Source organism: Larus michahellis, chromosome 21 (genome assembly GCF_964199755.1).
Source record: "Larus michahellis chromosome 21, bLarMic1.1, whole genome shotgun sequence".
NCBI classification, from domain to species: Eukaryota; Metazoa; Chordata; class Aves; order Charadriiformes; family Laridae; genus Larus; species Larus michahellis.
The window spans coordinates 1,184,492-1,207,664 of NC_133916.1; the positions used below are offsets into that span (position 1 = coordinate 1,184,492).

Below are 23,173 nucleotides of genomic sequence, written 5' to 3' on the forward strand. Positions count from 1 at the left end.
ATGTACCTCCCCCATGCACCCCCCCCCCCATGCACCCCCATACCCCCACACCCGCCGCACCGCCCGGGGTCTCACCAGGAGCGAGGGTCCCACCCGGCTGGTTCCATTCGGACTCTTTAAGCCTCGGGGGTGGAGAAACTGTGACTTTAGCACATAATTAATTTTTTCCTTTTTTTTTTTTTTTTTTTTTAAATAAAAAAGGGAAAAATAACCAACATACTAAAGCCATCTGCGCTGCCTCTGACCCCCCTCCCCCCCCACCCCCCCCCGCCGCTCCGTCCCGCCCTTAGTTGTGTGTAGTGAACAATAGACGGAGACGTAGCTGTACGCGCCATGAGCAGTGCATGAGCCGCAGCCCCGTAGCAGTAGCAGCATGGCTCCAGCCCAGCGCGGCCCCGCTCGCTCAGCCCCTCCGTCCCGGCCGCGTTTCTCCAGCGAGGCAGAGACGGCGACGAACAAAACTCATCGCCCGCGTGCTCTCCGCCGCCCTGAGTATTTTCCCCAAAATAAATAAAAAAAAAATAAAAAAAAAAAATCCTGTAAAAGAAAATAACGCCAAGAAGCAAAGCATGCCAAGCTAGTCCCACCAGCGGAGGGTGAGCTGTCACCGACGCAGCCGTGACTTCCATGTGTGTCTTGTTCCTGTATCTTGTTGCGTTTATACCATGGCCGGGTAGCGGCAACATCGTGGCTTCAGCGTCCTGTGTCGCGTTGGTGCATTTCACCGTCAGAGCAACTTTAGAAGCCATATTAGACCACGGTGTGCCGGGACCCCACGGGGACGGGCCCACAGGTGAGCCGTGACCCCCTTCCCCCGTGTGTCCGTCCCCTGGTTTCGTGGGGCTCAGCGGCGGAGCCCAGCTGCCAGGACGAGCCACAGCGGCCACTGCCTCGGTGGCCACTGTTGCCGCCGTCCCGCCGGGCGAGGGGACGGGGCAGAGCTGGGCACAGATGCTGGGGGCCGACCTGCTGGTGACATTTCTGCAATGGAAAGGCTGGGAGGCGGCGAAGATCTGGTGGTGAAAAGGCTTTTTGGAGTGATTTGGGTGATTTCTGCCGTGTCCAGTCTGGTGGATTCCGTTTCGGGGAGAAGAAAATTCCCCTCTTGGGCATTCCCCTCTCCCGGCTGCACTGAGGTGCAAACCCAGCCATGCCCCAGGGACGCTCGGCTTTGGTCTCCTGGGTTAAAAGGAAGCGAATCCACCGGGCTTGGCAACAAGCTCGGCTTTCTTTTCCTTTTTCCCCCCAAACCTGGGCGGGAGGAGCAGCTCCCGGGGGAGTCCCAGGCCCAGGACCCCCATCCCGGCCCCGCTCTGCCCGTCCCGGCCCCGCAGCGCTCGGCTCCGGCGGGAAGCTGCTTTTAAAGCCCCTTCCTCTCGTGTGGAATGTTGTTTCCGTCTCTTATCGTTAAATGGTTATTTTGTAATGATATCTGTCTCCTTATTAAAGAAACGAGCTGAAAGGAGCCCCGGTTCCCTCCTGGTCTTGCTGCTGGGGCTCGGGGCGGGGTGGTGGGGGTGGTGTCTGTGGCGGGGGGCAGGTCCCAGGGACGACGGAGGGACGGGGGTGCAGGGGGGAACCCCGTGACGGCCCAGGTCCCCCCGAGACACGAGTGTGCTCACACGCGTGGTGGGGACGTCTCTGGGCAGCCCTGGTGGCCCGGCTGAGCGTGGCGGGCCCAGACGTGGGGTGCAGGTGGGACAACATCAATGGTCCCCACCAATTCTTCACCCCCCCACTTCCACAGCTGGGTCCGTGTATTCACGCTGGGGTCCTGCCCTGCTTTGCAGAGGTGCTGGACGCCCCTAAGCCCTAAGGGGGAGAGCTCAAGCTGCAGTAACTGCCCCCAAAGACCGAAATACACGGAGGACTCTGGAAACCCCACGTGGGACAAAGGCTCCGAGACGTGGCACCAGCGCCCGCGTCTCTGCGTCGGGTTTGTCCTGCCTGAGCTCCTGAGCAGGGCAAACACAGGGCTCAAGGCCAGGGCGGGAGACGGGCCCGAGCCCCACGGCGGTTCAGACCTTAAGCATTCAACGTCTAAGGTTAGACGAGCAGGACAGGTTGGGGGTGACCTGCTGGAGAGCAGCGCTGTGGAAAGAGTCCTGGGAGTCCTGGGGGACAACAGGGTGCCCATGAGCCAGCGATGTGCCCTGGTGGCCAAGAAGGCCAATGGCATCCTGGGTGCATCAAGAAGAGTGTGGCCAGCAGGTGGAGGGAGGTTCATCCTCCCCCTCTGCTCTGCCCTGGGGAGGCCACAGCTGGAGCACTGGGGCCAGTTCTGGGCTCCCCGGTTGCAGAAGGCCAGGGAACTGCGGGAGAGGGGACAGCAAAGGGCCACCAAGATGCTGAGGGGACTGGAACATCTCTCTGATGAAGAAAGGCTGAGGGATTTGGGTCTCTTCAGTCTGGAAAAAAGACGGCTGAGGGGGGACCTTATCAACGCTGATAAATACTGAAAGGGGGGGTGTCAGGAGGATGGGGCCAGGCTCTTCTCAGTGGTGCCCGGGGACAGGACAAGGGGCAATGGGCACAAACTTGCCCATGGGAAGTTCCATCTCAACAGCGACCACCTGCTGAGCATTTCTGCTTGTAGAGACGATTGGTACTGTTGTGCTACGGAAGTTTTGGGAGAAACAGGGCATTTTAGGCTAAAGAACTTAGAGCAGCCTCCCAAGCTCCAGAACAACGGAAGCAAAGTCAAAGCTTCTATTTTATCAACTCTTATTTTATTCATTTATAAATACTGTTGTGTTTACAAGCATCATAGATGTGAATATTATTCCCAAACTTTCAAACACATAATACTTATAATACTATATAACAACAACCAGTAAAACAAATCATTCATCTCAGGGTTTGAAAGGCCACTCAAAAGTTGCATAAAAATACATTCTCTCCTCATCTCGTAAGCTAGTCCTGCTTCTCCAAGGAGTTTATTTACAAAGAGCCATCATCAAACTCGCAGCCACGATAGGCGGGTTCACCCCAAGCAATAAAAATGAATTCACCCCAAGCAATCGCTCAGAAAAAAAGCTTGTGCTCTCCAAGGGAGACCACGTCTGGCAAATGCTCTGGTTCAAATAGGGATCCGTTGTAAAAACTGCTCGCTTGGCTCTCCGTCCCAAGCGCCGAGCGCGAGGTGTCCTACTCGTCACCTCCTCCGTGCACTGGTTACGTCAGGCGTTAAGTGAGACCAAAAAAAAAAAAAAAAATTAAAAAAAATTCCTTCTCAAGAATTTGGTTTGCAATTGCATCGTCGTCACGGAATCCTCACAGCTTTGGCTAGTCGTCGGCGAAGACTAAACGTGGTGGGTCCTCTACCCCTGCCAGAGGTCAGGGGACAATCCAGTGCTAAGCAGACACTTCATCTAAAGTGGTTTGGCTTCGCAAGGTGCTGCGCGGAGGAATTAAACCTTCCGCACCCTTTGCATACTGTTCCTTAGGCTAAAACGCAATGAGTGTCCCGGTAGGAAGGGGCAAAACGTCAGTGCAGGGTGGATTCGTCAGATTGGGCTGAACCCTCTGCCTAAACCAGATACCAGGCGTCTTCCCGCTGCCCGGAACCTGCCCCGAGAGAACAACAGGAGCTTTCGGTCTGAAATCTCCCCCCTCATCCCGCTGGACCCGGGCACAGGCGTTGGGACGGCAGCAGCCCTAACGGGGGGGGGGGGGGGGAACGTGCTTCTCCTCCGCGCGGCGCGGGAGGGACCGGGCTCCTGCCTGGGGCTGAGAGCCCAAGTCTGAAGCGAGGAGTGGGTCACCAAGAGAAAAAACATCAAGAACCGCAGAAGTACTCACATAAAGAGTGCACCAAGTGGGACCGGCGTGCAGAGAAAGCATGGACTGGATCTCAAGACTTAAAGCTGTTAAATAGAGCAGGGTTAAAATAAAGTAATATAAAAAGGATGCCCGGCTCAGGCAGTGCGCTGCAGAAACCCTGCTGCTGTTACCAGCTTTGGTCTCTTCCTCCCCAAAGCGCAGCAGCAGAGGAAGGGCCTCAGCGTACCAGGAGAAAGAGCGTCTCGTGCCGAGCAGGAGCAACTCCGCCGGCCGGAGAGCGGTGGAAGAGGAACCTCTGTCTAGAGCTGCCTGGGGACAAACCGGCAGCTCTAAGAAGAGCTAGAGAGGTGGGAAGAGGCAGGATGGGGAGGGGAAGGGGGAAAAAAATGGAGAATTAGGGGAAAAAAAAAACCCAACAAAGAAAAAAATCCAAGGGAGAGGAAAATAAACACACTTTCTGAAGCACTAACCAGTAAAAGGTTCCAAAAAGCCCCAGGATTGGCTGATAAGAGATAAATTTTACCCTGTTGAGCAAGCCCAAGAATTCCGCTCACGTTCAAGTATCTCATTATCCCTCTCATAGCGGAAAGAGTCCGACCAGCCCAGCAGGAGCCGCCAGCCCACGGTCAACGGAGGTGCCGGGAATGAAGGTAGAACTTCATGGCAACCACCACGTCCAGCGCCTGAGACTGCAACGCTCGGCTGGCCGGAACAGGGAAGCCAAAGGACAAGGGAAACGAAAGGCCAGACGTGGAAGGATGTAGATAGGAAAGGGGTCTGGACACAGCAAGAAGTCTCCGAGGGAAGGTATCGTTCGAGAGGAGCCTGTTAAGGGGGAGCTCAGTGGATCTGACGACAGGTTGCTGCTGCTGTCATCAAAACCACGCAGCACGAAGAGGAGCCCCTGTCTAAATGCCCACAGAGAGAACAATTTCAAACTGTTCTGAGTACGTATAACATTAAAGAAGGGTTTTTTTTTTTTTGAGGTTTCCTTCAAGGTCAAGGCTTATTGCAAGCTTTTGACAGATGAAAGGACTTTCATCCCAGCGACACAGGTACCAGCGTGCCCAGGGGTAGCTCCTCGTGTCCCTGGTGGACCCACACCTTTCCAAGGCATGTGGGAGGACAAGCCATCACCGCTTCACGCTCCGCTGCCCTGGAACCGGCTGCGGGGAGCTTCTTCCCCAGCAGCCGGCTGGGTGGGACCGAACTCGGGCATTCCCTCTCTCCATAAACAAACCCGTGCTGCCTTTCCCTTGGGCATCCTCCTGCTGCAAATCAAAGCCCGGTACCTAAAATACCTGACCAGACTCCTCTGCAAGGCTCTGCCTTCGTGAAGCGAGCAGGAAGGCGTCCCAGAGGGCTGTCAGGACGGGGAGGCTGGTTCCTGGTGTGGGCACAGCTCCCCGCGGGGGTGATTCAGGCTCATCTGCAGCGAAAGCAGCAGAGCGTCTCCGGGGGTTCGAGCTTGTCCTTCAGAAAGCCTGGCAAGTACCTGTGATACAGCCTGTCCCAAGGAGCAAGAGTCCAGATGCAATTAGCAGGTGCTACTAACGGAGACAGGAGCCCTGGAAGGACACGAGGTGACACCGAATCCCCCAGGCTGCGGAGGAAAAGGCAGGGTGAGGGACACGGGGTCTGACGCCGAGAGTCAGCGCTGATGTTACCGAACAGGTTCGAAATCTTGTATTAAATAAAAGACTCGGTCTACGGGGGCAAAAGGAGAAGGAGGTCTCTGTGCAAAGCAGCTGTCGTCAGCCTGTTACAGAAATCAGCCCTGGTGGCTCTCAGCGTCACATTGGAACCCGAGCCCCACGTTGCGGGTGGGTTGATGTGCATCCTCAGAGTCCCAGCCCATCCTCACATTCCCGCCTGTTGAAGGGCTTGGATGTGCTAGACGAGTTCCTTAAGCGTCACTTTTTAAAGTAGGCACTACCTACTCCAGGTGGGAGTCCAACTCCAAACACTGGGCTTCTGGAAGAAGTAGTTTTGGCAGCTCAAACCCAGTCCTCACGTTTCTCTTCTCCCTTGAACAAAACGTCCGAGACACCACGCGTGCTTAAATTAAAAATAATAAAATGGCAGGGGGGTGTGTTGTGGGGGAAATAGGGGCAGAAAGGGAATGTACAGCAAAGGGCAGGGCAAGGCAGGTGTGACGTTGATCCCATGGCTGAAACGCTTGCTGTACGTGACGGGAGGAAAAGCGGGGGTAGGGCTTGGTGGCGGGGTCGGCAGCTTGTGGAGGGCACCCCTCTCCGTCCTGCCTTTGCTCCGGCTTCCTATTTGGAGAGCTTGCTGATGACACGAATGAGGGCTCCGTTCTCGTCCTTCAGCCTTTGGTTGTCCGACTTCAGCTCTGTCAAAATCTGCGGAGAGACAAAGACAAGGTGGGATCACGGCTCGGCGCTGCCGGCTGGACGAGCCCTGCGGCTCGGAGGGAGCAGCAGGGACGCCGCATCCCCTCCGCCCAGCGCATTCTCAATGTCAGTAATTTCTCTGTCATTGTCTCCAGGATTTTTACAAACCGGGCATCAGGGGCGGAGGGGCCGAGAGGCGACACGAGCACTGCAAAGAGCCAGGGAGCCCCCGGAGCCGGGAAAGGCCGTGGTGAGAAGCGTTGCCACGGCCCCAGCACCAGGTCAGGACCAGGCTGGGAGGGCAAGACCCTTTTCTGAGCTCTTTCATCCCAAACCTGTTCCCAGCGGCTAATTAGGGCTCCGCAGAAAAGCGTAAAGCTGTTTTGTCTCATTTGTTTTTTTCCATTTTGCCAGGACTAGAGGGGAAAACAAAGGTCTGGAATTCTCGCTCAGGACTGGACCAAGCCTGGCTTGCAAAATCTTGTTAGAACAAACCCAAATCTCTTTGGGACCTGACAGATGTTTAACGAACACGCGCATGCCACGGCCAGGGGACTGGCAGAACATCCTGAGCTACCTCCTTGGTGCCCAGTGGTTAATGCTGGAGCTCAACCAGGGACTGCAGCACAGACAAAAGCCTTTTAATTAGAAATAGAGGAAGAAACAGCTTCAACAAGACCTTTCCAGCATTTCTCATCGGCACAAAAACCCTCCCGACTCCCCTTGCTTCCCACCGTGCAGGCGGGTGACCTTCAGGGGAGCGTTCCCCGCCGTTTGGGGACGGGAAGGAGACCCCGTGCTCCCGTCCCGGGTGTCAGAGGGTGTAACTCACCCCACGGGTGCCAGCACCCCCGAGGGCGACCAGCCCCGGAGCCGGCTGAACACGCCAGGGCGGAGCGGGGACACGCAGGCACGAACGGCACCGGTATGAGCTCAGCGATGACATCTCTCCGCCAAGGCAGATCTCAGAGGAATTCCCCCCCAAAATTCAAAATCCCCACGAAACCTTCTCCCTCCTCCTAAGCTGGAGTTTCGGCTCTGACCACCACCTCCTGCCCGGTCCTCGCATCTGCAGCCCCTCCACGGCCGCCGCCGCTGCCAAACGCGGGCCGGTCCCGGGGGGGACACCAGCTCCCACCGCTCCGTGGGAGCAATTCCCTCCTCCCAACACGCCCGTCCCCGCTGGCGCTGGTGGGGGATGCTCCATGGGAGGTTTTGCAAGACAGAGGAGGAGGAGGAGAAGTGCAGCATGGCGAGATATTGGGGAATGAGTAAAACTGTGTGATGGGCTGGCCAGAGCTTCGGCTGATGATGCTTACAAGTGTCTCACTGGACCCTGCGGTGGCGCGACAGCGACACCTCCACGACAGGGCTGTCACCAGAAGAGCAGTCATGCCTCTTTATGCAATTTCTCACGGCCAAACGAGAGGCATCGCCCACCACCAAAGTGCTCAGGAGCCCAGAGAAACGGGGCGAGCACTCGCCGTCTCACTCCGCGCTCCTCCGCTGCCTCCTGAGCTTCATCTGACACCCACAACACGCACGGTGCCTCCCGGTCCGGCACACTGCGGCAGGTCGACCACCTACTGGGGTCTGCGACGGACAGTCCCCGTCCTCTCTACGTCACCGCTTGGGGTGGCCTTGCCGTCTGGAGCGTGTCCATCCCTGCAATGAGGCGCTGGTAGGAAGTTCTGCCACTTGCTTTGGTAGAGACAATCTGTCACAGGTTCCCAGAGGCCACAGCAGGGAGCAACCAGCCCGGTTCTACAGCAAACTGGGAGCTCTGACGGTGGCAACGCCTTGCACGCATGCAATTTTGGGGATTTATTCAAAAAGGAAGAAATACGTGTAAAGCAAGCGCTTCTCGAAAAGTTTCCCGGCTGTGACCCTACTCCATCCATTCCCAGTGAAGCTTCCTGAAAACTAAAAATCCATCTGACAACACTCCATTCCTCCCAGGCCAAGGGCATTCCCCACTTCGGAGCAAAGAAGCCTTGAGTCGGGTAAAACGAACTGCAGGTGAAGCGGGCTGGTCACGCGGGGCCTGAACCCTGAAGGTTCGTCAGTGCCTAATTGGGAAGGGTAAGGAGGGATGTGGCACGGCCACGGGGGACGGTGACACCGACCACGACGCAGCGTTGGCGTAAAGTGAGTTTTGGGCTAGAGGCTGGCCCGAGCAGCGGTGCTGGGTGTTACCTGTGACACCGGAGAAGGGGAGACTTCAGAAATTACGTGGATTTTGGAAAATGAGATTCTTTGAAAAGCACCACTGCTGCAAGAGCACGGTAAATCTGTCCAACAGTGACATTACTGTATCGCTGTGATATCTACAGACACCGGTGAGACAAGGTTTGCAGGTACCAGCAACATCCTCCGTTAGACCTACTAAAGGAGCTGAAAAACCCTCAGCAGAGCTCGCGGAGCTGCGGCTCCTCCAGCCCGGCCACCAGCAGCCAACCGCAGACCTACAGGCGAGCCGGGAAGCGGCAGAGCAGAGCGGGGCCAGCGGGCGGAAAGCGATAACGTGGGTATTTCCTAGGAGCAGAAGAAACACCGGTGACTTACAGTTTGTGAAACATTATTTCCCCGAGTCTGGAAATAGTTTTACTCAATTTTCCCTCTCAGATGTCAAAGCACGTCGGGAAGGAGAATGACTTCAACTCACCGCTTGTGAGAAGGAATGAGTCAGTGACAGGGCCGAGAATACTTTTCGCAGATTTAAACCAGAAAGACGGTGAGATCATTTAATCTGACCATCTGCACAATTCCGGCCAGATAACACCAACCATCCCCCTGCGATCCGCACGTGGGCTTGAACTGAGACTCCCGGAAAGGGGAAGCCACAATTCCCCTGGTTAGTTTGTTACTACGGTTAATCAGCCTTGGTATAATTTGTGTGCTAAGAATAGATTTTTTTATGCCTTAGTGCCACTTCCAGCCCACGAGAGCATACTGCTTCTTCCTTTTTTAAAAAAAAAAATAGCTATGTCTGAAGGGACCCGAATATCCCTACTAACCTGCAAAAGACAAGTAGGGCCCTAAGAAAGAAGCATTTACAGCTTTATTTTAGCGCCGAACCAATGAAGTAGCAAGGAATGATGTAATTTAACTGTGTGATGTGTGAGGGCACAGCCTTTGGAAGGCTTGTCCTTGGATTTCAAACACTAATTGCGCTGCACTGAATTTAAAACAGAAGACGAAAAAAGGATGCGCGTGTGGTGGGTCCCCGCGGCTGCGCTGGAGCTGAGGGCAGGAGGCAGAGGGGGTGCTGCAGCCCGCGAACTCAGGCTCCAAAACTGAACTCAGGCGCTTTAAAATGCGGGAAGGAGCTTGTTCTCTTTCCTCAAGCGACCAAGAAAACCTGCTGAGGGCTGCCCAGTTGTAGGTTTTCTAAAAATCACCTTCCTGTCCAAAATGTGCGCTTTTCATAACACCCCTAGAAATGCATCACATTGTTCATTCTGCCTTCGGATGATCTTCTTTGCTGGGTGCCGGCTTCTTACTGAACCAAGCCCAATTAAAAAAGAATTACATTATGAACAGACACATCGCACAAACCACCTGTTTCGAGGTAAGGCGATGGGGAGGGGGCTGCTGGCTGACCCCCGGCACTGACGAGCCACCCTCCAAGCCACTGGCCAGCGTTAAGCCACGGAGAAGCAGCTGGTCCATCAGTAGCCACCCTGGTGCCATCCACCCAACTCTACACCTTCCCAGCACAGCAGGGAGCCCGTCCTCTTAGTTCCCTCCTGGCTGACTCCTAGTTCTCTCCAGGATGACGGGAGACACGGACTCCATCCGCAAGGAGAAGGCAAGCCCCCGACGCGGTCGTTAGAATGGCGAGGGCGGCGTCGCCTGCCAAGCACAGCAAAAGTCAGCAGGACCGAACAGAGCCTCCAGCCGGGCAGTAACACCATGCTTTTTGGCTTTTCCTTTGCCACATGCTGCTTTTGAGCCACAAGCTGCATCAGGCGCCCTCGGGAGCAAGGAGGCGAGGTGGGGGGGACAGCCCGGCCAAGGGAGCGGAGACCTGCCTGGAAGAGTGGAAGAGGGAGGCGAGATGAGCCGGAGGGAAAGCAGCTACAGCTCCTCTGATTCGGAGGGCTTGGCAGGCAGAGAAAGTCTGGCTACGACCCGGGTCAGAGCCCTGTTTTCAGCCAGCAGTTGCTCATTCATCTGCCTCAGAGTGTGAATCTGTTTGAGCTGGTGGAGATTCTGCAGAGAGTGAGAGGAGCGGACAAAAGAAAAAAAAAATAAAAAAAAATACAGAGAGAACACACCACGAAGACAAAAAGGGCACAGAAACGTGAATTTAGTCCCCAAGCAGTAAAAAGAAAAAAGAGAATAAAAGAAAAATTAGTAGCAGTGAGCGCTGGATGGGCAGCAGCTCAGACGCATATGGAGAAAGCCTTAAACACGCTGAGGATGTTTTGGGAACCATCCCTTTCTCTAGGCAGCCCCGAAGCCTTTTGAAGATCAAATTTCCCACCACAAAGCAGGACAGCCTCTCGCAGGTTATATTTTAGCTTACCGAGACGGTGAGCTGCCCAAGCACACAGCCCCTGGACTTCGGAACTACCGTGAGAACCACCACCATTGACTTACCGCCCGCACGGGCTTTGAAAACACTGCTGGCGACTCAGAATTTCTTTAAAACTCCTTTTCTTCACGTATCTCTAACAGCTACCGTGGTCCTGTGTAGCAAACAGTGACTGGAGCTTCACGGCAGATTTTAAAGGCAAAGGCTGAAGCACCTGCAAAGCGTCACTGTCCCACAGCAGCCCACGGAGACGCGCACCGTGTCTGCTGGCATCCCTCCTCCCTGCGGCGCCTGGACGGTGGCCCTTGGCTCTGCTCAGGCTTCAGTCCTGCCAAAAGGTCTGGGGCGTGTGGGGCTTTTTCATCCCTGCCCAGATTTCTCTTTTCTCCGTCACGGGGCTCAATTTCTCTCTGATCTCCAGAGGCGGAGAAGTCAGAACCTTAAACCGCTCCCTTTAACGAAAGGAGTTTGAGTGACAGCGTCTTACGCGGGAGGCGCGTGAGAACACACGGCATTCTTGGTTACGACAGAAACAAGCGGGCAAAGGACGGTGCAGACATCGAGCCCCAAAGCGGGGCGAGCACAGGTACAGCAGCAACCGGGAGGTACGGAACATAAAAGCAACGAGGACGGCAAAATAGGAAAATGGTAAAAGCCATGCGGACATCACCATTCCTTGTATAAGGATGACATTTTTCCGGGTGATGCCAAAGCAAAACCGTATATGCCGGGCGTTTATGCCAAGCGCGGGGGCCCGGAGATGCCGAGAGCTGCGGAGCTGCTTTCCGAGCCGCGTCCCGTCCTCCTGCCTCCCGACAGCTCCTCCAGCAGCGGGGAGACGGGAACGGGAAACCCCGCTCCGGGGTGGAGGGAGCACAGACACCGGGCAGGGCAAGGCAGGAAGGGAAACAGCTGCAAGAAGAGCAGTTTTAAGTTCAAGTGAAAAAATCCCAGCCCAGAACCAAAGCAACGCCCGTCCTGTCCGCAAACCAACCAAAGCTCTTCCCTGTGTCCTCCTACTCGTGAGGGCAGGGAGGAGACGGAGGGAAGGGTCTACCGGGGAGGGGATTCCTTCTGCCATTTAATCAGCAGAAAGTGCTCAAAGGGATGTCACCGTCTGTCCTTAACCAGAAGCTGCACGGGCAAATCTACCGTGACACAAGGAACTTGCGTGAACTTCCACCCAGCTTGCATGACACGGAGCTGGCTCCAGTTGGCAAGGAACCTGCTGCGTCCCAGGACATTTTGTCCAAGGGCTCATTCCTGTATAAAAAGAAGTATTTTGTGTAGCCCCCCGTCCATCAGCTTGACTCTAATTACCCAAAAGCTCCACCTCTGCTCCCTGTTAAGGAATCAAGATACCAACAGTCCAAAAGCTTTGCAAAACCAGTGGAATCCAGGCAGGTGAGTGCAGGGAGCCAGCAAAGGACAGGGTTTGGACCCCCCCCCCCAGCACCAAACTGACAAAGCAGCTCCAGCTACTTGGACTACACCAATTCTGACACCAGGTAAGTCAACAGGTCCTGAGACAGAGCCCGCAGGAGAGCTCCAGGGACATCTCGGCAGCGAGGTCCCCTCTCACCAAATCTCACCCATCACCTAACCCCCCCGAGCTGTGCCGGCTCATCCTCGGTGAGGCCACAGAGGGACATCACACGTCTGTCCTGTGACAAATCACAGCTGGGAGCCGCCAGAGGATGGATCATACCGTAATTTCTTTTGGTGGTACCACAGATAATAAACGTCCTCTGTTTCATCACAGGGAACACAGCTGGGCACCCGCCCGGCAGAAAATGTCAAACCGACGCGGCAGGGGGTGCCGTGCTACGCAAGATGGAAACGTTTGTGATCGTTTTAGAGACCACCTTTATGTTTCCACACCAATATAGCACGAAACCTCAGCTTGGCACGGTAAGACGCAGCTCAGCCTCAGGACGCTGCCACAGCCGATAAAAAGGATCACTCGGGTGAAAAACGTGCGTGTGCTGCAGGTAGGACAGCCTTCCATTTACCCACGAAACCTAGCAAAGGCCGGGAAGCTGGGACTGAAGCCAAGGGCGAAGACCAGAATCTGGACGATCCCGCTGCGATTGCTTATCACTCTGCTTGATACTTGGCTGACCGACAGCAGGTCTCTCAGTTCAGCTCTACCTGCCTTCAGTTAAAGGATTTTGTGCCTGCAACGCTAGGGGAAATAAAAATGCCCACAGCATGCACAAGGTACAAAGCCAGGAGGTGCAGTGCTGCTACAGAAGAAAGAAGCTTCTGTGACCTTCAAGAAAAATTGCTGTGTTAAGTTGGGACCTCAGGCACTTGGCATCGAATCCAGTTCAGCACAAATGCTAATTTTCTTTCTCCTTCCTCGGCCAAGTTGCTGTATCTCCAGTCAGATTCCGCAGGCACTCAGGAAAACGCTGCTCCGCTCCGTCACCTTCGCGAGAGCAGCTCTGCAGGAGCAGCTGGGGCACCACAGCGTTCTTGAGATTACTGACTTTGTCCTGCTCCTCTCCATTGAAAGAGTGACCACTGAAAGACCACTCCTGACCACTGAAAGAGTGGCCAGGTACTGGAACAGCCTGCCCAGGGAGGGGGTTGAGTCACCATCCCTAGAGGTGTTTAAGAAACATCTAGATATGGCACTTCAGGGCATGCTCTAGTGGCAGAGACTGTAGGTTGTTTGGTTGGACTTGATGATCTCAAAGGTCCTTTCCAACCATGAAGATTCTATGATCCTATGATTTCTTGATTGCTTCGTTAGCAGGGGTTAAACTCATGAAAGAACAAAGCTCGTTCCCTCAAGCACAGCCTCACAGAAACCCGGGACCGTCCTGCGACCGCTGCGGTGTCTCCTCTTCCTAAGAATTCAGCTGGACGAAGAGGAGAGCCCTGGCCGGGATGTCTGATGTGCAGAACTGGACACAGACACCCCAGGATCAAAAAGCTGGAGGTGAGCCACGCTGGACCGGTTCAGCTCAAATCCCAGTGGGAAGAATCCCAAACCAGCAGTGTTACCCGAGACCCAGTAACCCGGCACCTCTGGTTGTTTCCCCTTGCTGCTCTCCACGTTAAAGGAAACCGGTGGATTCGCTGAAGTCGTTTATTCCTTCTGATTCTGCTCGACAACTAGCGCAAGCAGCAGGAACGAAAGTCTAACCAGAATGACTGGATTGCTTTTCCTGGCTCGACTTCCACGCTTCGGGATTAACTCAGCCGCTCCGCGGAGGTTATCGCATTTAGGCAAACACCGCCGGGCTGACTCTCCCGCTTTAAGGCACCACGAGAGTGGCCACGGGAAGTGCTCCTCCAGTTCAACCGTTTTATCTTCAGAGGTTTTATACTCCTTTTTATCGAGTGGCTGTCAAAAAAGCCACGTCACTGCACTCCGGTACTCACCACATGATTGAGTTTTGGCAAAAACTAGTGGAAACGTAATAGCACCTTAGAAGAGATACTTTCAAATTTCATGTCTATTTATTCTACCCACAAAAGGCCACTTTGGTTGATCAGTGCAGCCAGACGGCAGCAGAGAGCAAAGAGTAAGTACCGTCTCGAGGACCCAACAGCTCATCCTCGGTTAGACCACAGGCTCCTTTAGCTCCCGTCTCTCGGGGCAATGTAAGAACATGTCAAACTTCCAGCGGCGCTTCTCCGTTTGCACCACCTTGGCCTCTGCAGCTCCGGACCACCCCAACCAGAGGCGCTCTGGGGGTGTCCAACAGTTCCTACAGGCACTTTCTTTCATTAATTGTTTTCCGAACCAATACACAAGTTTCGAAACCGACAGGCCACTAGAGGCCACCAATTTGTCTTTTCACTCCAGGGACTGAGCTGGTTTGCAGAGTGAGCTGCAGAGGCAGAAGAAACGACACAAACCACTCCTGTCTGCATCTTCTTGAGGGTCATATTTCTGTCATTACAGGAAGGTGTCTCTGGAGTTAAAGGCTGCTCCCCGTTCAGTGAATAGACTTTGGAATTTAGGCATATGCACTCCTTTCTCCTTCCCCTTCTGGCTAGCGCATCCACACTTATTTTCTCCTCTGCGCGAGAACAAGAGAGCCTTTTCAGCATGACTCCACCAAATTGTTCTGCTACTTATTGCAGTAGAAGACGCAGCACGAACCAACGGGTCCCTTCAAAGATGCGCGCCCGGTAAATACATGAAGCTTCAAATAGAAACATAAAGTTGGAACCTCCTCCAGGGTGGGAGAAAATCGTTTCCATCAGTGCAGAGCGCCGGGAGAGCTCACGGCTCTCAGATCGGCTCCTTCCTTCTTAAAGCAGCTTGGTCCCACCTGGGTCATGCTCAAAGGGAGTGAAAGCGCGGGGCACAGAGCAAAGGGGGGCATTCTGTGAATACGAGCATTAAAATAGAGCGTAAAATGATGCACCGCCGCAAAAGGAGTGTGAAGTTTTAGGTGTACTTCTTGCTCTGCGGTGCTCCCCGCCAGCCCCGTGCTCGCAGGGCGTCCAAGCCACGGCAGGAGGAGAACCATCCTTCGAAGCCGCGCCACGAGAGAGAGAAGGCGAAGGAGCGGTCGGTGGCGGAGGTCGGGTGACAGTAAGCCATGCTGCACATTTCATCGGGAAGCAAATTCCACTTGGCTGAAATCTATTCCGGGCTGCCCCAGCCTTCCAGTAACATGCTTTAGGAAGGGAGTACAGAAACACAATCACTCTGTGGTTTTTTTTCCTGGGCCAGTGTGCGTGATCTCAAAAAGCCAGCTCTGTCTTCTTACCCATCCGGAGAGAACCGCTGCGGCTTAGCTCGGGCTGCAGACTATTCAGAGCACAGAGGATCAGCACACTGAAACTCACGGATGCCACAAAAGGTTAGTTTGGGAAAGCATTTAAGGAGAACAGCTTTCACCGTTCTCGGATCGAACAGCATAACAAATTACGCATACGGTGCAGTCAGGTGAATGATAATTGGGCAGTTTTTATTAGTATTTCATGTTTGGAGAACGTGGCCGTTAAAGTTCTGACTGCTTAAAGGAACACGCTCAGAGGTAACACGAGTCCCTTCCCGTGCACACCTTTAATATCCTACTCCTGGGTGGCAGTCCCCAAAAAGACGTTAATACAAAGCATGAAAACCGGGATAGACAGAGTGAACGGATTATTTCCTACCTTCATCTCCTCTTCCATTTCCGAGAGTTTCCGCTCCAGGGCTCGCTTCTCCTGTTTGCAAGGATTCATAACAAAGATGGTCACAAGGATTTAAAAGAAAAACTTACAGTACGCTTTCTTTGAAAGAAAAATAAGAGTCTTGTATTTCTGCAGGAGCATTCACTGAAAATAATCCCAAAGCAACGCACAGGTTACAACCGGGAGTGGATCAGAGGGGACAGGGCAGCCGGGAAACCAGCAGGCGCTTTGTGCTGGGCCCGTTGTGGCAGATCCTGAGCCTTCTCACACCCCTTCAGTGAAACCATCAACCATCCCCCCACCTTCAGCGGTCCCAGTTTTCAGGAATTCCTGACGCGACGTGACCTCGAGCTCTGCAGGCGAAGCCATGGATTTAACCACACTCCGCTAAAGGAGGCAACGAGAAGACTCACCGAGCCCGCCAAATACGAAACAGTGAACAGGGAAAGGTGCCTGGAAATTCTGCTTCTGAACGTCACCTTCTCCAGACTACAGTTGGCAAATCCCGGGAAGTGTTTACACATAAATAATTAAGGTCTTTCATAGTAGGAATTGAATTGAAACACTTGGTTTGACCACCCAGCAAAGCTCCTGAAAATTCAGGAGATGAAACACTTTCAGAGGAACCTCCACTTTAGGTGACCCTCCAACATGTAAGTAGATGTTACTGAGAAACTGGAGCCAGGTTCCAGCTTTAATTAACCACTGGTGGTTACTGGGGGCAGAATGGGTGGTAACGGCCATCAGCTGAAGGAGGGGAGGTTCTGAGCAGATGTAAGGAAAAAAAAAAATCACGATGAGGATAGTTAAGAACTGGAAGAAGGGGCTGCAGCTGTGGAAACCCAACGCTCAAGAGTTCTTCATGAAACCATGGGATGAAGCCCTGACTAACCCAGTTGACTCTGCTGGGATGCGCTACTCATCTCCTCGGGTCCCTTCTGATCTGACCGAAGCTACGGTCACTTACGGCAGAGATTTAGCCAGCCACTGCCCGGGCAGCTTAGCTTACTGCATGAATCCGACTCTTCCGTTAAGAGGAAGGAGCACTCAAACAGTCAGATTTCAAGGATAATCACAACCCAATTAGTGTTTTGCCTCGTTTCCCCCCACCATCCTCAAACAGTCTTTATTTATAAGGATGGAGATTATTTTAAAGCATGAAGTCTCTTAGCATGATGCAATACAATTTGTTGGTCTGCAGCTTCCCGTAACAAAGAAATCAGAACTAAGATGATTTGCAGAGAGAGCAGAGTGAAAAGGTCAAAACACAATTATCACTGCGCACTGCTCCACGAGGCAAAAATATAACTTATCTTTTAATTAACACTTTCCGTCAAGAAATTACTATGCCCTGCGGAGCAACACGAGGCAAAGACCGCGACTCAGAAGAGGGCAGAGACACGTACCCTTTTCTCCATCTCCAGCATGCTGGACCGGTCAGAAGTTTTCTCCTGTTTCTGCTATGGAAATTAAAAATAGAAAGCTATTAAAACCGAGAGGCATTCACAGGGGGCTGCACAAAGGCCTGGACAGCCTACAGATCACAGCGCGGAGAAGCAGCAGTCTTTACAGAATCACCCACTTATTCCTGTGAAAAATAACCGTCTCCTCCGTAGCACCCTCCCTCCCAAGAGCTAAATCCTTCCCCGTGCTGGAACACGCACCGGTTTGTCATGCGTCAGGGCTCACTTTCTCCCGTTTGCGCCTTACCTGGGCAGCTTTTTCCAACTTTGATTTGATGTCGGCCAACTCAAGCTGGGCTTCCTGCAGTTTTGACTTCAGCTTTTGATTTTCAGACAGGGCGCTTTCATATAACTGAAATAGGAACCCAAAGATGGCAATTCACCAGGCGGCTCTTCGTTCTGACCCCGTCCTGCCGCAGCCGCGCGTCCTCGGCACCGGGCGGAGGCAGCCGCGGGGATTGCTTCGCTCCCCCGTCTCAGGATATTAAAGAAGGGCGAACAGAAGTAGTTTGGAAGCTTTACTTGCCTTTTCATAATTCACATGGAGTAAGAAAACAGCTGTTTAATTTTGTAGGGTGTTTAAACACAGCCAAGAGGCAGAGCAAAGGGATGTTTTTAATTTAGGTAAACCACCAAGCGTAATAAAGCACCGCGTTGTGCGCGCTGTATCTGCGATTCTGCCGAGCTCCCCCCACCCCAGCTGCTCTTGTGTGCGCTGAGTTTGAAGAGGAGGAGACAAAAGGACAATTTCAGGCCGCTCCAAAAGGGGCTTTTTGCCTTCACTTCCTTCAAACCAGCAGAATTTCCACCCCTCTAGGAGGACGCAGCGGGCATGCTGCCTGCCTCTTCAGGGTGCTGCTGGCCATGCCAGGCCTTCCAGCAGCACGGGCGCGTCGGAACTAAGGGCGTCTCACCCCGTTGAACTTTTCATACGGTCTTCGCGCTGACCGTAGCCGTGCGCGGCAGGCCGCCTTACTGCCTTTCAAGGATTACATCGAAAGCTTCAGAGATGATAGAAAAAATAATTCTGGAATGTTATAGCACCAAAATTGATCCCGTGGGGCTATGCATGCCGGAGCCATGGCGGCACGCTCAGCAGTATCTTCTCTTGCTCCTTTCAAGATTCCCCCAGCGCTTCTCCAGCCTGACTCCTCTGCCCCCTGCCCCCGATACCTGATTTTGCACGGTCTCCTTTCACCCCTGGTCCTTTTCCGACCCTCTGAAGGGCGGATGCGTTGGAAAAAGGGCTGGTGTGACTTCCAAAACCAATGGCAACAGAGAAAATGAAACTAAACCTTTTCTCTTGCTTTCCAAAGACCCCCCGTGCAGGTTTCTGCACCAACAGGCAACTCGTGAGGTGCACGCGGTGGCAATAATACATGGAAAAAATCCTACTTTTTTATAGTCCCTGTTAGTCTCCTCTTCTGCCCTGCTGCTGAGGGCGGCTAACCGGTTCTCCCTGCGGGTGTAGGCACTGGAGCGGCTGGAGGCACGGTCGCTGTAGGAGGAGTCGCTGGTGGTGGGGTTCGTAGCGGCTTCCAACCTAAACGGCAGTGAAGACCCAGCACGGTGGAGCCGCTGGTGCTTTGGGACAGCCAGCATCAGCCCGACCCGTCGGGACGCGAGGCCGTGGTTTGGGACGGCTGAGACCACCCCCGGCTCCCACCCCGCAGCGGGGCATCGCCGCGACGGCCAGGCAGCCCCCACCGCTTTTAAACTGGGAAAGACCCAGTTGGTATCAGCCCAACCCCCAACCGGGGAGTAACGTCCCATGGAGCTCTCGTGGGCTCCAGTTCTCACAGGGCACAGAGGGGTTGTCCTCTTGGCAGAGCGGCTGTTAGACAATTTGGGGAGCGAGGTCTGAAAGCAGAGGGGCCCAGCAGCCCGGCCAAGGTGAGAAGCAAAGGGCCAGCGCCAGCTTCAGCTGACGCTGTTGGGTTGAAGCACAGGGAATCCCCAAAGCCATAGAAAAATACGCTGTCAATACATATTAAACAGAAAAAAACCTCTAAAAAACCAGAATTCTTACCTGGACAGTCTTTCATGCTGAAGGGGGGAAAAAAAAAAAAAAGAAAGAAAAAAGGAATTAATAACGAGGCAATTAAAGGCTCAATCCAAGAACTGCAGAGCTACCACACAGCAGTCACTTCCTACCTCCGACACCAGCACCGGGCTCACAAGCAGCTCACCACCATGACTCCCCACGCCCAAACTGGGAATCACCAACCCTCGTCTGAATCTCTTCAACTACTTCAGCTTCTCTGAAGCATTTCAGATTTCCTTTCTTTTGCTAACCTAAAAACGGCTGAACCTTGTTCTTCAAATCCTGCTTTCCAGAACTGAAATCCATTCCTTTGAACCGAACCTCATCTATTGTTTCCCTTTTCAAATCGAATCATTCTTCCCGACTTCGTTCACTGTCCTATGCACGATGTGGGCGAGAGGGATTAACGGGCCATGATACGCAGGGCTCGCTGCGCATTTGTGTTGGACTTCGGGAAATCCCAGACGGTACTTTTTCTCCACGGGCAAGTACCTCCCCCACGAAGAAAAGCTCCACCGCGGCAAGATGATACACAGCAGGAGCCGCACGAGGAAAGGAGAGGGGCCTTACACCACCCAGACAGGTGGACGTGTTGGTTGCAGCCCGTGTTAGGTTCTTCTTTCCCCATCAATAGCCAAACCCCCCTGTACCCCTCCAGCGCTGCCTCTGCTGCAGCCCACAAGGGCCGAATCGGTGGTAACGGCAGAGGCGTCCTGCAGGACGCACCGCCCCGACTGCCACCGCCTCCTCCTGCGAGGTTTCTCTCTGTCTGGCCGACACTCACCCAAATTCCGGGTGCGGTGGAACTCTTTTTCAAGACCTGGAAGTTGACCCCGATATTCCCCTGCTAGGTTCATTAGCGGCGGCGTTTCTCCGAGTGAGCACAAACCACCTGCAGGCGCTACCAGCTATTTCCCGAGGCCCTTTCTAATAAGTGCGAGAGCGAACACAAGGAGGAGGACACCACAGAGAAGACGAGGGGTCAGGCTTTTAGTGCCCAGCCATGGCCGTGTTGGAGTTTGCTCCGCAGAGATCCACCACTAAAGCTAGAGCAGGACGCCTGGCTGGCTGCAGATCTGCTGCCTGGTGGGAGGGGAGACTTCACCCCCCTGCTCCCGCCCGGCACCCAGGCGATGCCCACCATTACTGGGCCGGTGTCTGGGAGCACACGCACCACAGACGGTGGAATTAAGTCGCCCCGTTCCATGGAGAACCATGGAGGGCAGAGGAGCGAACCTGCAGTCTCCGCTCAAAGCCGGAGCACCCCAGGGGTCAGTCCCCGGCCGGCATCGCCGCCCTCCGCTCGGCAGGACGCAGGGACTCGGCCACTTATTGTGTATTATTACATTTTTAATTCAGCCGGCCCTAATGTAACCCTCATCCCCAATCCCGATCCAAGACAGGAGCCTCCCTGAGGAAGCGGCAATCCCCGCTCTGCAGCGCAGCCCTCCGGTGTGGGACACAGGGATTTGAGCAGTACAAAAGAAACAAACTGAAGGATCCCGGCACATTTGAAGCCTCGCAGATGGACAACACGCTCAGCCAGAGCTGCTACATGCCAAGCTCAAAAGAACGAGCAAACCCTGCTATTAATTAGGATGTTCTTCCTAGAGCTGCGCCCGCAGGGCCACCCCCGGCTCCCGGGACAGCTCTGGGTGCCAGCCCCCTGCTGCAGGGACGGTCACCAAAGCTCCAGGAGCCCGTCCCGGTGCTGGCATGGGTCCTGGGCCACTTGCTCTTACCCGCTCTCCATGCACCAAAAGCCTTCTTTGCATCCCACGGGTGGGGAACCACCCGAGGGAGGCAGCGGACGGTTCCCACCATGGCTGCACCTCCGCGAGCGATGCTGGACGCTGTCGGTGAAGCTTCTCCTGGGGCAAACACCCGGCACCTGCCGGCCGCTGTGGCAACAGGGACATCAGGGACACCTGCAAACAGCCGGGGCTCGGGCCGCTCTCCGTGGGAAGCTCAAAGGCAGTAAGTCGGGAAGCAGTTTCCATACGGCACGGGGCTGTCATTAGAGAGATTTCCCCTTTCAGCCGCAAACACACTGGCTGATGTCTCCACGCTCCTTTGTTCACCGAACTTCCGACATTTACCCCTTAAAGCCCTCAGCTGCCTGACGGCTCCCTTTTAATTTTGGCCCAATGGCCCACCCTCCCCCGTCGAGCGGGAGCGGGGAATTAGGAAGTGATTAACAAGCCTCTCGGTGGAAGTTATTCGTGCACTTTATGCTAATCCCCTTCGGTGACCACTTTTCTTACGATGACAAACGGCGGGGCCAGTAATCCACTTAATGTCACGCTTGCGTTTATTTCAACAATGGCACCTGCTAAAGTGTTTGAAGAGCGCCGAGGAAGCCCGCGGGCGGCCGGGCACAGCAATGTGGAAACCGAGCCATAAAACCCGAGCGGGTCCCCACGCCAGCCGGCGGGCTTGCAGCAGCAGGGGAAAATCATTTTTGTCTTTTTTTCTCCTCCGAAGAAACAAATAATTTCCCCAGGCAGGGAGAGCAGGGGGCGGGCCTCTGCAAAGGAAGGGATGCCATAAGAAAGGAACCACAAAGGGGGGAAAAACCCAACAGGTTTATTGTATTTAAAACCTTCCCGTGACAGATAGCGAGAGGAATTGTTTCAGGCTGACGTTGTCGCTGGGTCTCTGAAGAGGAAGGGAGATACCCGAAGAGATGGGAGGACCCGGGAGCATCGCTCCTGCCGCCGCTGCCGGCGTTAGAGCCGAGACGGCGCAGCGACCCATCCCCACGCCCGCACCCCGCGGCCGCTCCAGCCAGGGGCCGCTGCTCCGTCATTTCTCCTCCTGCCGCTTTATCTCCCTTTGGGCTCATTCAAAGCACATCCCTGCCACAAAAACGACCCCAGTGTCCTGCAGAAACAGCACGGAGCTATGGGAAGTCCGTTGGCGCTGTCGGGAAAGCTGGCATCTTTCCCTCACCCTTCAATTTTCGGGTGCCTCTCTCCATGCTGTTTCAGTTAAAAGTGGTATTTTTGAGACAAAGATGATTAAGCTGGAGAGGAACTGGATAAAGGCTGAGGGCTGGAAAGCAGCGCCCGAATGAGATGTTACAGCAGCTGTTGAAGTGTCCCCGCCGCAATGGAAGCTGCAGAACAGTTTTCACCAGCGGATCAGTCTTCTACTCCCTGCCACCTTCCCAGAAGGGGGGAAGATTTATTTATTTTGCTTTAAATCAATTTCTGGCTCAATATTTTCCTGGGTTTTGCACAAAGGCCAGTGTTCACACTGATATCTGAAGGAGCAGCTTGTTCAGGTGTTGGTTTCCTTTGTTTTTTAAATAAAGATGGAGGAGTGGAGAAAAATCCTGGGGGAAAAAAGCCGTTCCACTTTGCACCTTCAAAAAAAGGCTCCAACTAAAAAAGGCGGCACGGAAAGCCGTTCTTAGCACAAGGAGAGGCTTTGATGCCCGAGGAAGTGAGTTAAATGAAACGAGGACTAAAATCCCATACTCCTGGGAGGCGGCTGTGCCGTGCCGGAGGGACCGGAGCGGGGAAGCGTGCGGCCTCCGTGCGAACATCGGACCAGGCGCTTAACGGAGGCCGCCCCGCTGTTTGCTCACGGACAGACAATCGTTGCCAGAGGCCACTGGGACATCCACTTGGAGACATATTTTGAATAGAAAACAGCATCTTTCCGGCTGGGTTCTGCCCTGCGTTTGGCCAGAGCCCCCTTGGAAACCTTTGCCAGGTGCCTCCAGCCGCACCTGCACCCTCCGCCCAGCACCCGCCTCCCCTCGCCCGCGGCCCCATCGTTTAACACCACCACAAAAATACTCATGGGAACTCCTGCAGCATTAGCTGGCTCACCG

The 23,173-nt window shown here is 54.3% G+C and overlaps 1 protein-coding gene across 10 annotated transcripts in view; it reads right to left on the reverse strand.

Annotated features, from left to right (window-relative positions):
• Positions 1-2,707: 2,707 nt before the first annotated feature.
• The window catches only part of PPP1R12B (protein phosphatase 1 regulatory subunit 12B), a 135,265-nt gene continuing 114,799 nt past the window's right edge, over positions 2,708-23,173 (reverse strand). For 5 of the 10 annotated variants that reach the window (XM_074564396.1, XM_074564400.1, XM_074564402.1 and 2 more), the window contains 6 exons: positions 19,318-19,334; positions 18,684-18,831; positions 17,536-17,640; positions 17,232-17,285; positions 15,808-15,858; positions 2,708-6,149 (listed from right to left, as the gene is read on the reverse strand). In XM_074564396.1, coding sequence (XP_074420497.1) covers positions 6,063-6,149; positions 15,808-15,858; positions 17,232-17,285; positions 17,536-17,640; positions 18,684-18,831; positions 19,318-19,334 — 462 coding nt within the window. In that variant the 3' untranslated portion in view covers positions 2,708-6,062. Of the gene's footprint in view, positions 6,150-10,174; positions 10,356-15,416; positions 15,458-15,807; positions 15,859-17,231; positions 17,286-17,535; positions 17,641-18,683; positions 18,832-19,317; positions 19,335-23,173 lie in introns of all 10 variants that reach the window. The other 5 variants (XM_074564394.1, XM_074564399.1, XM_074564401.1 and 2 more) reach the window with 2 other exon arrangements.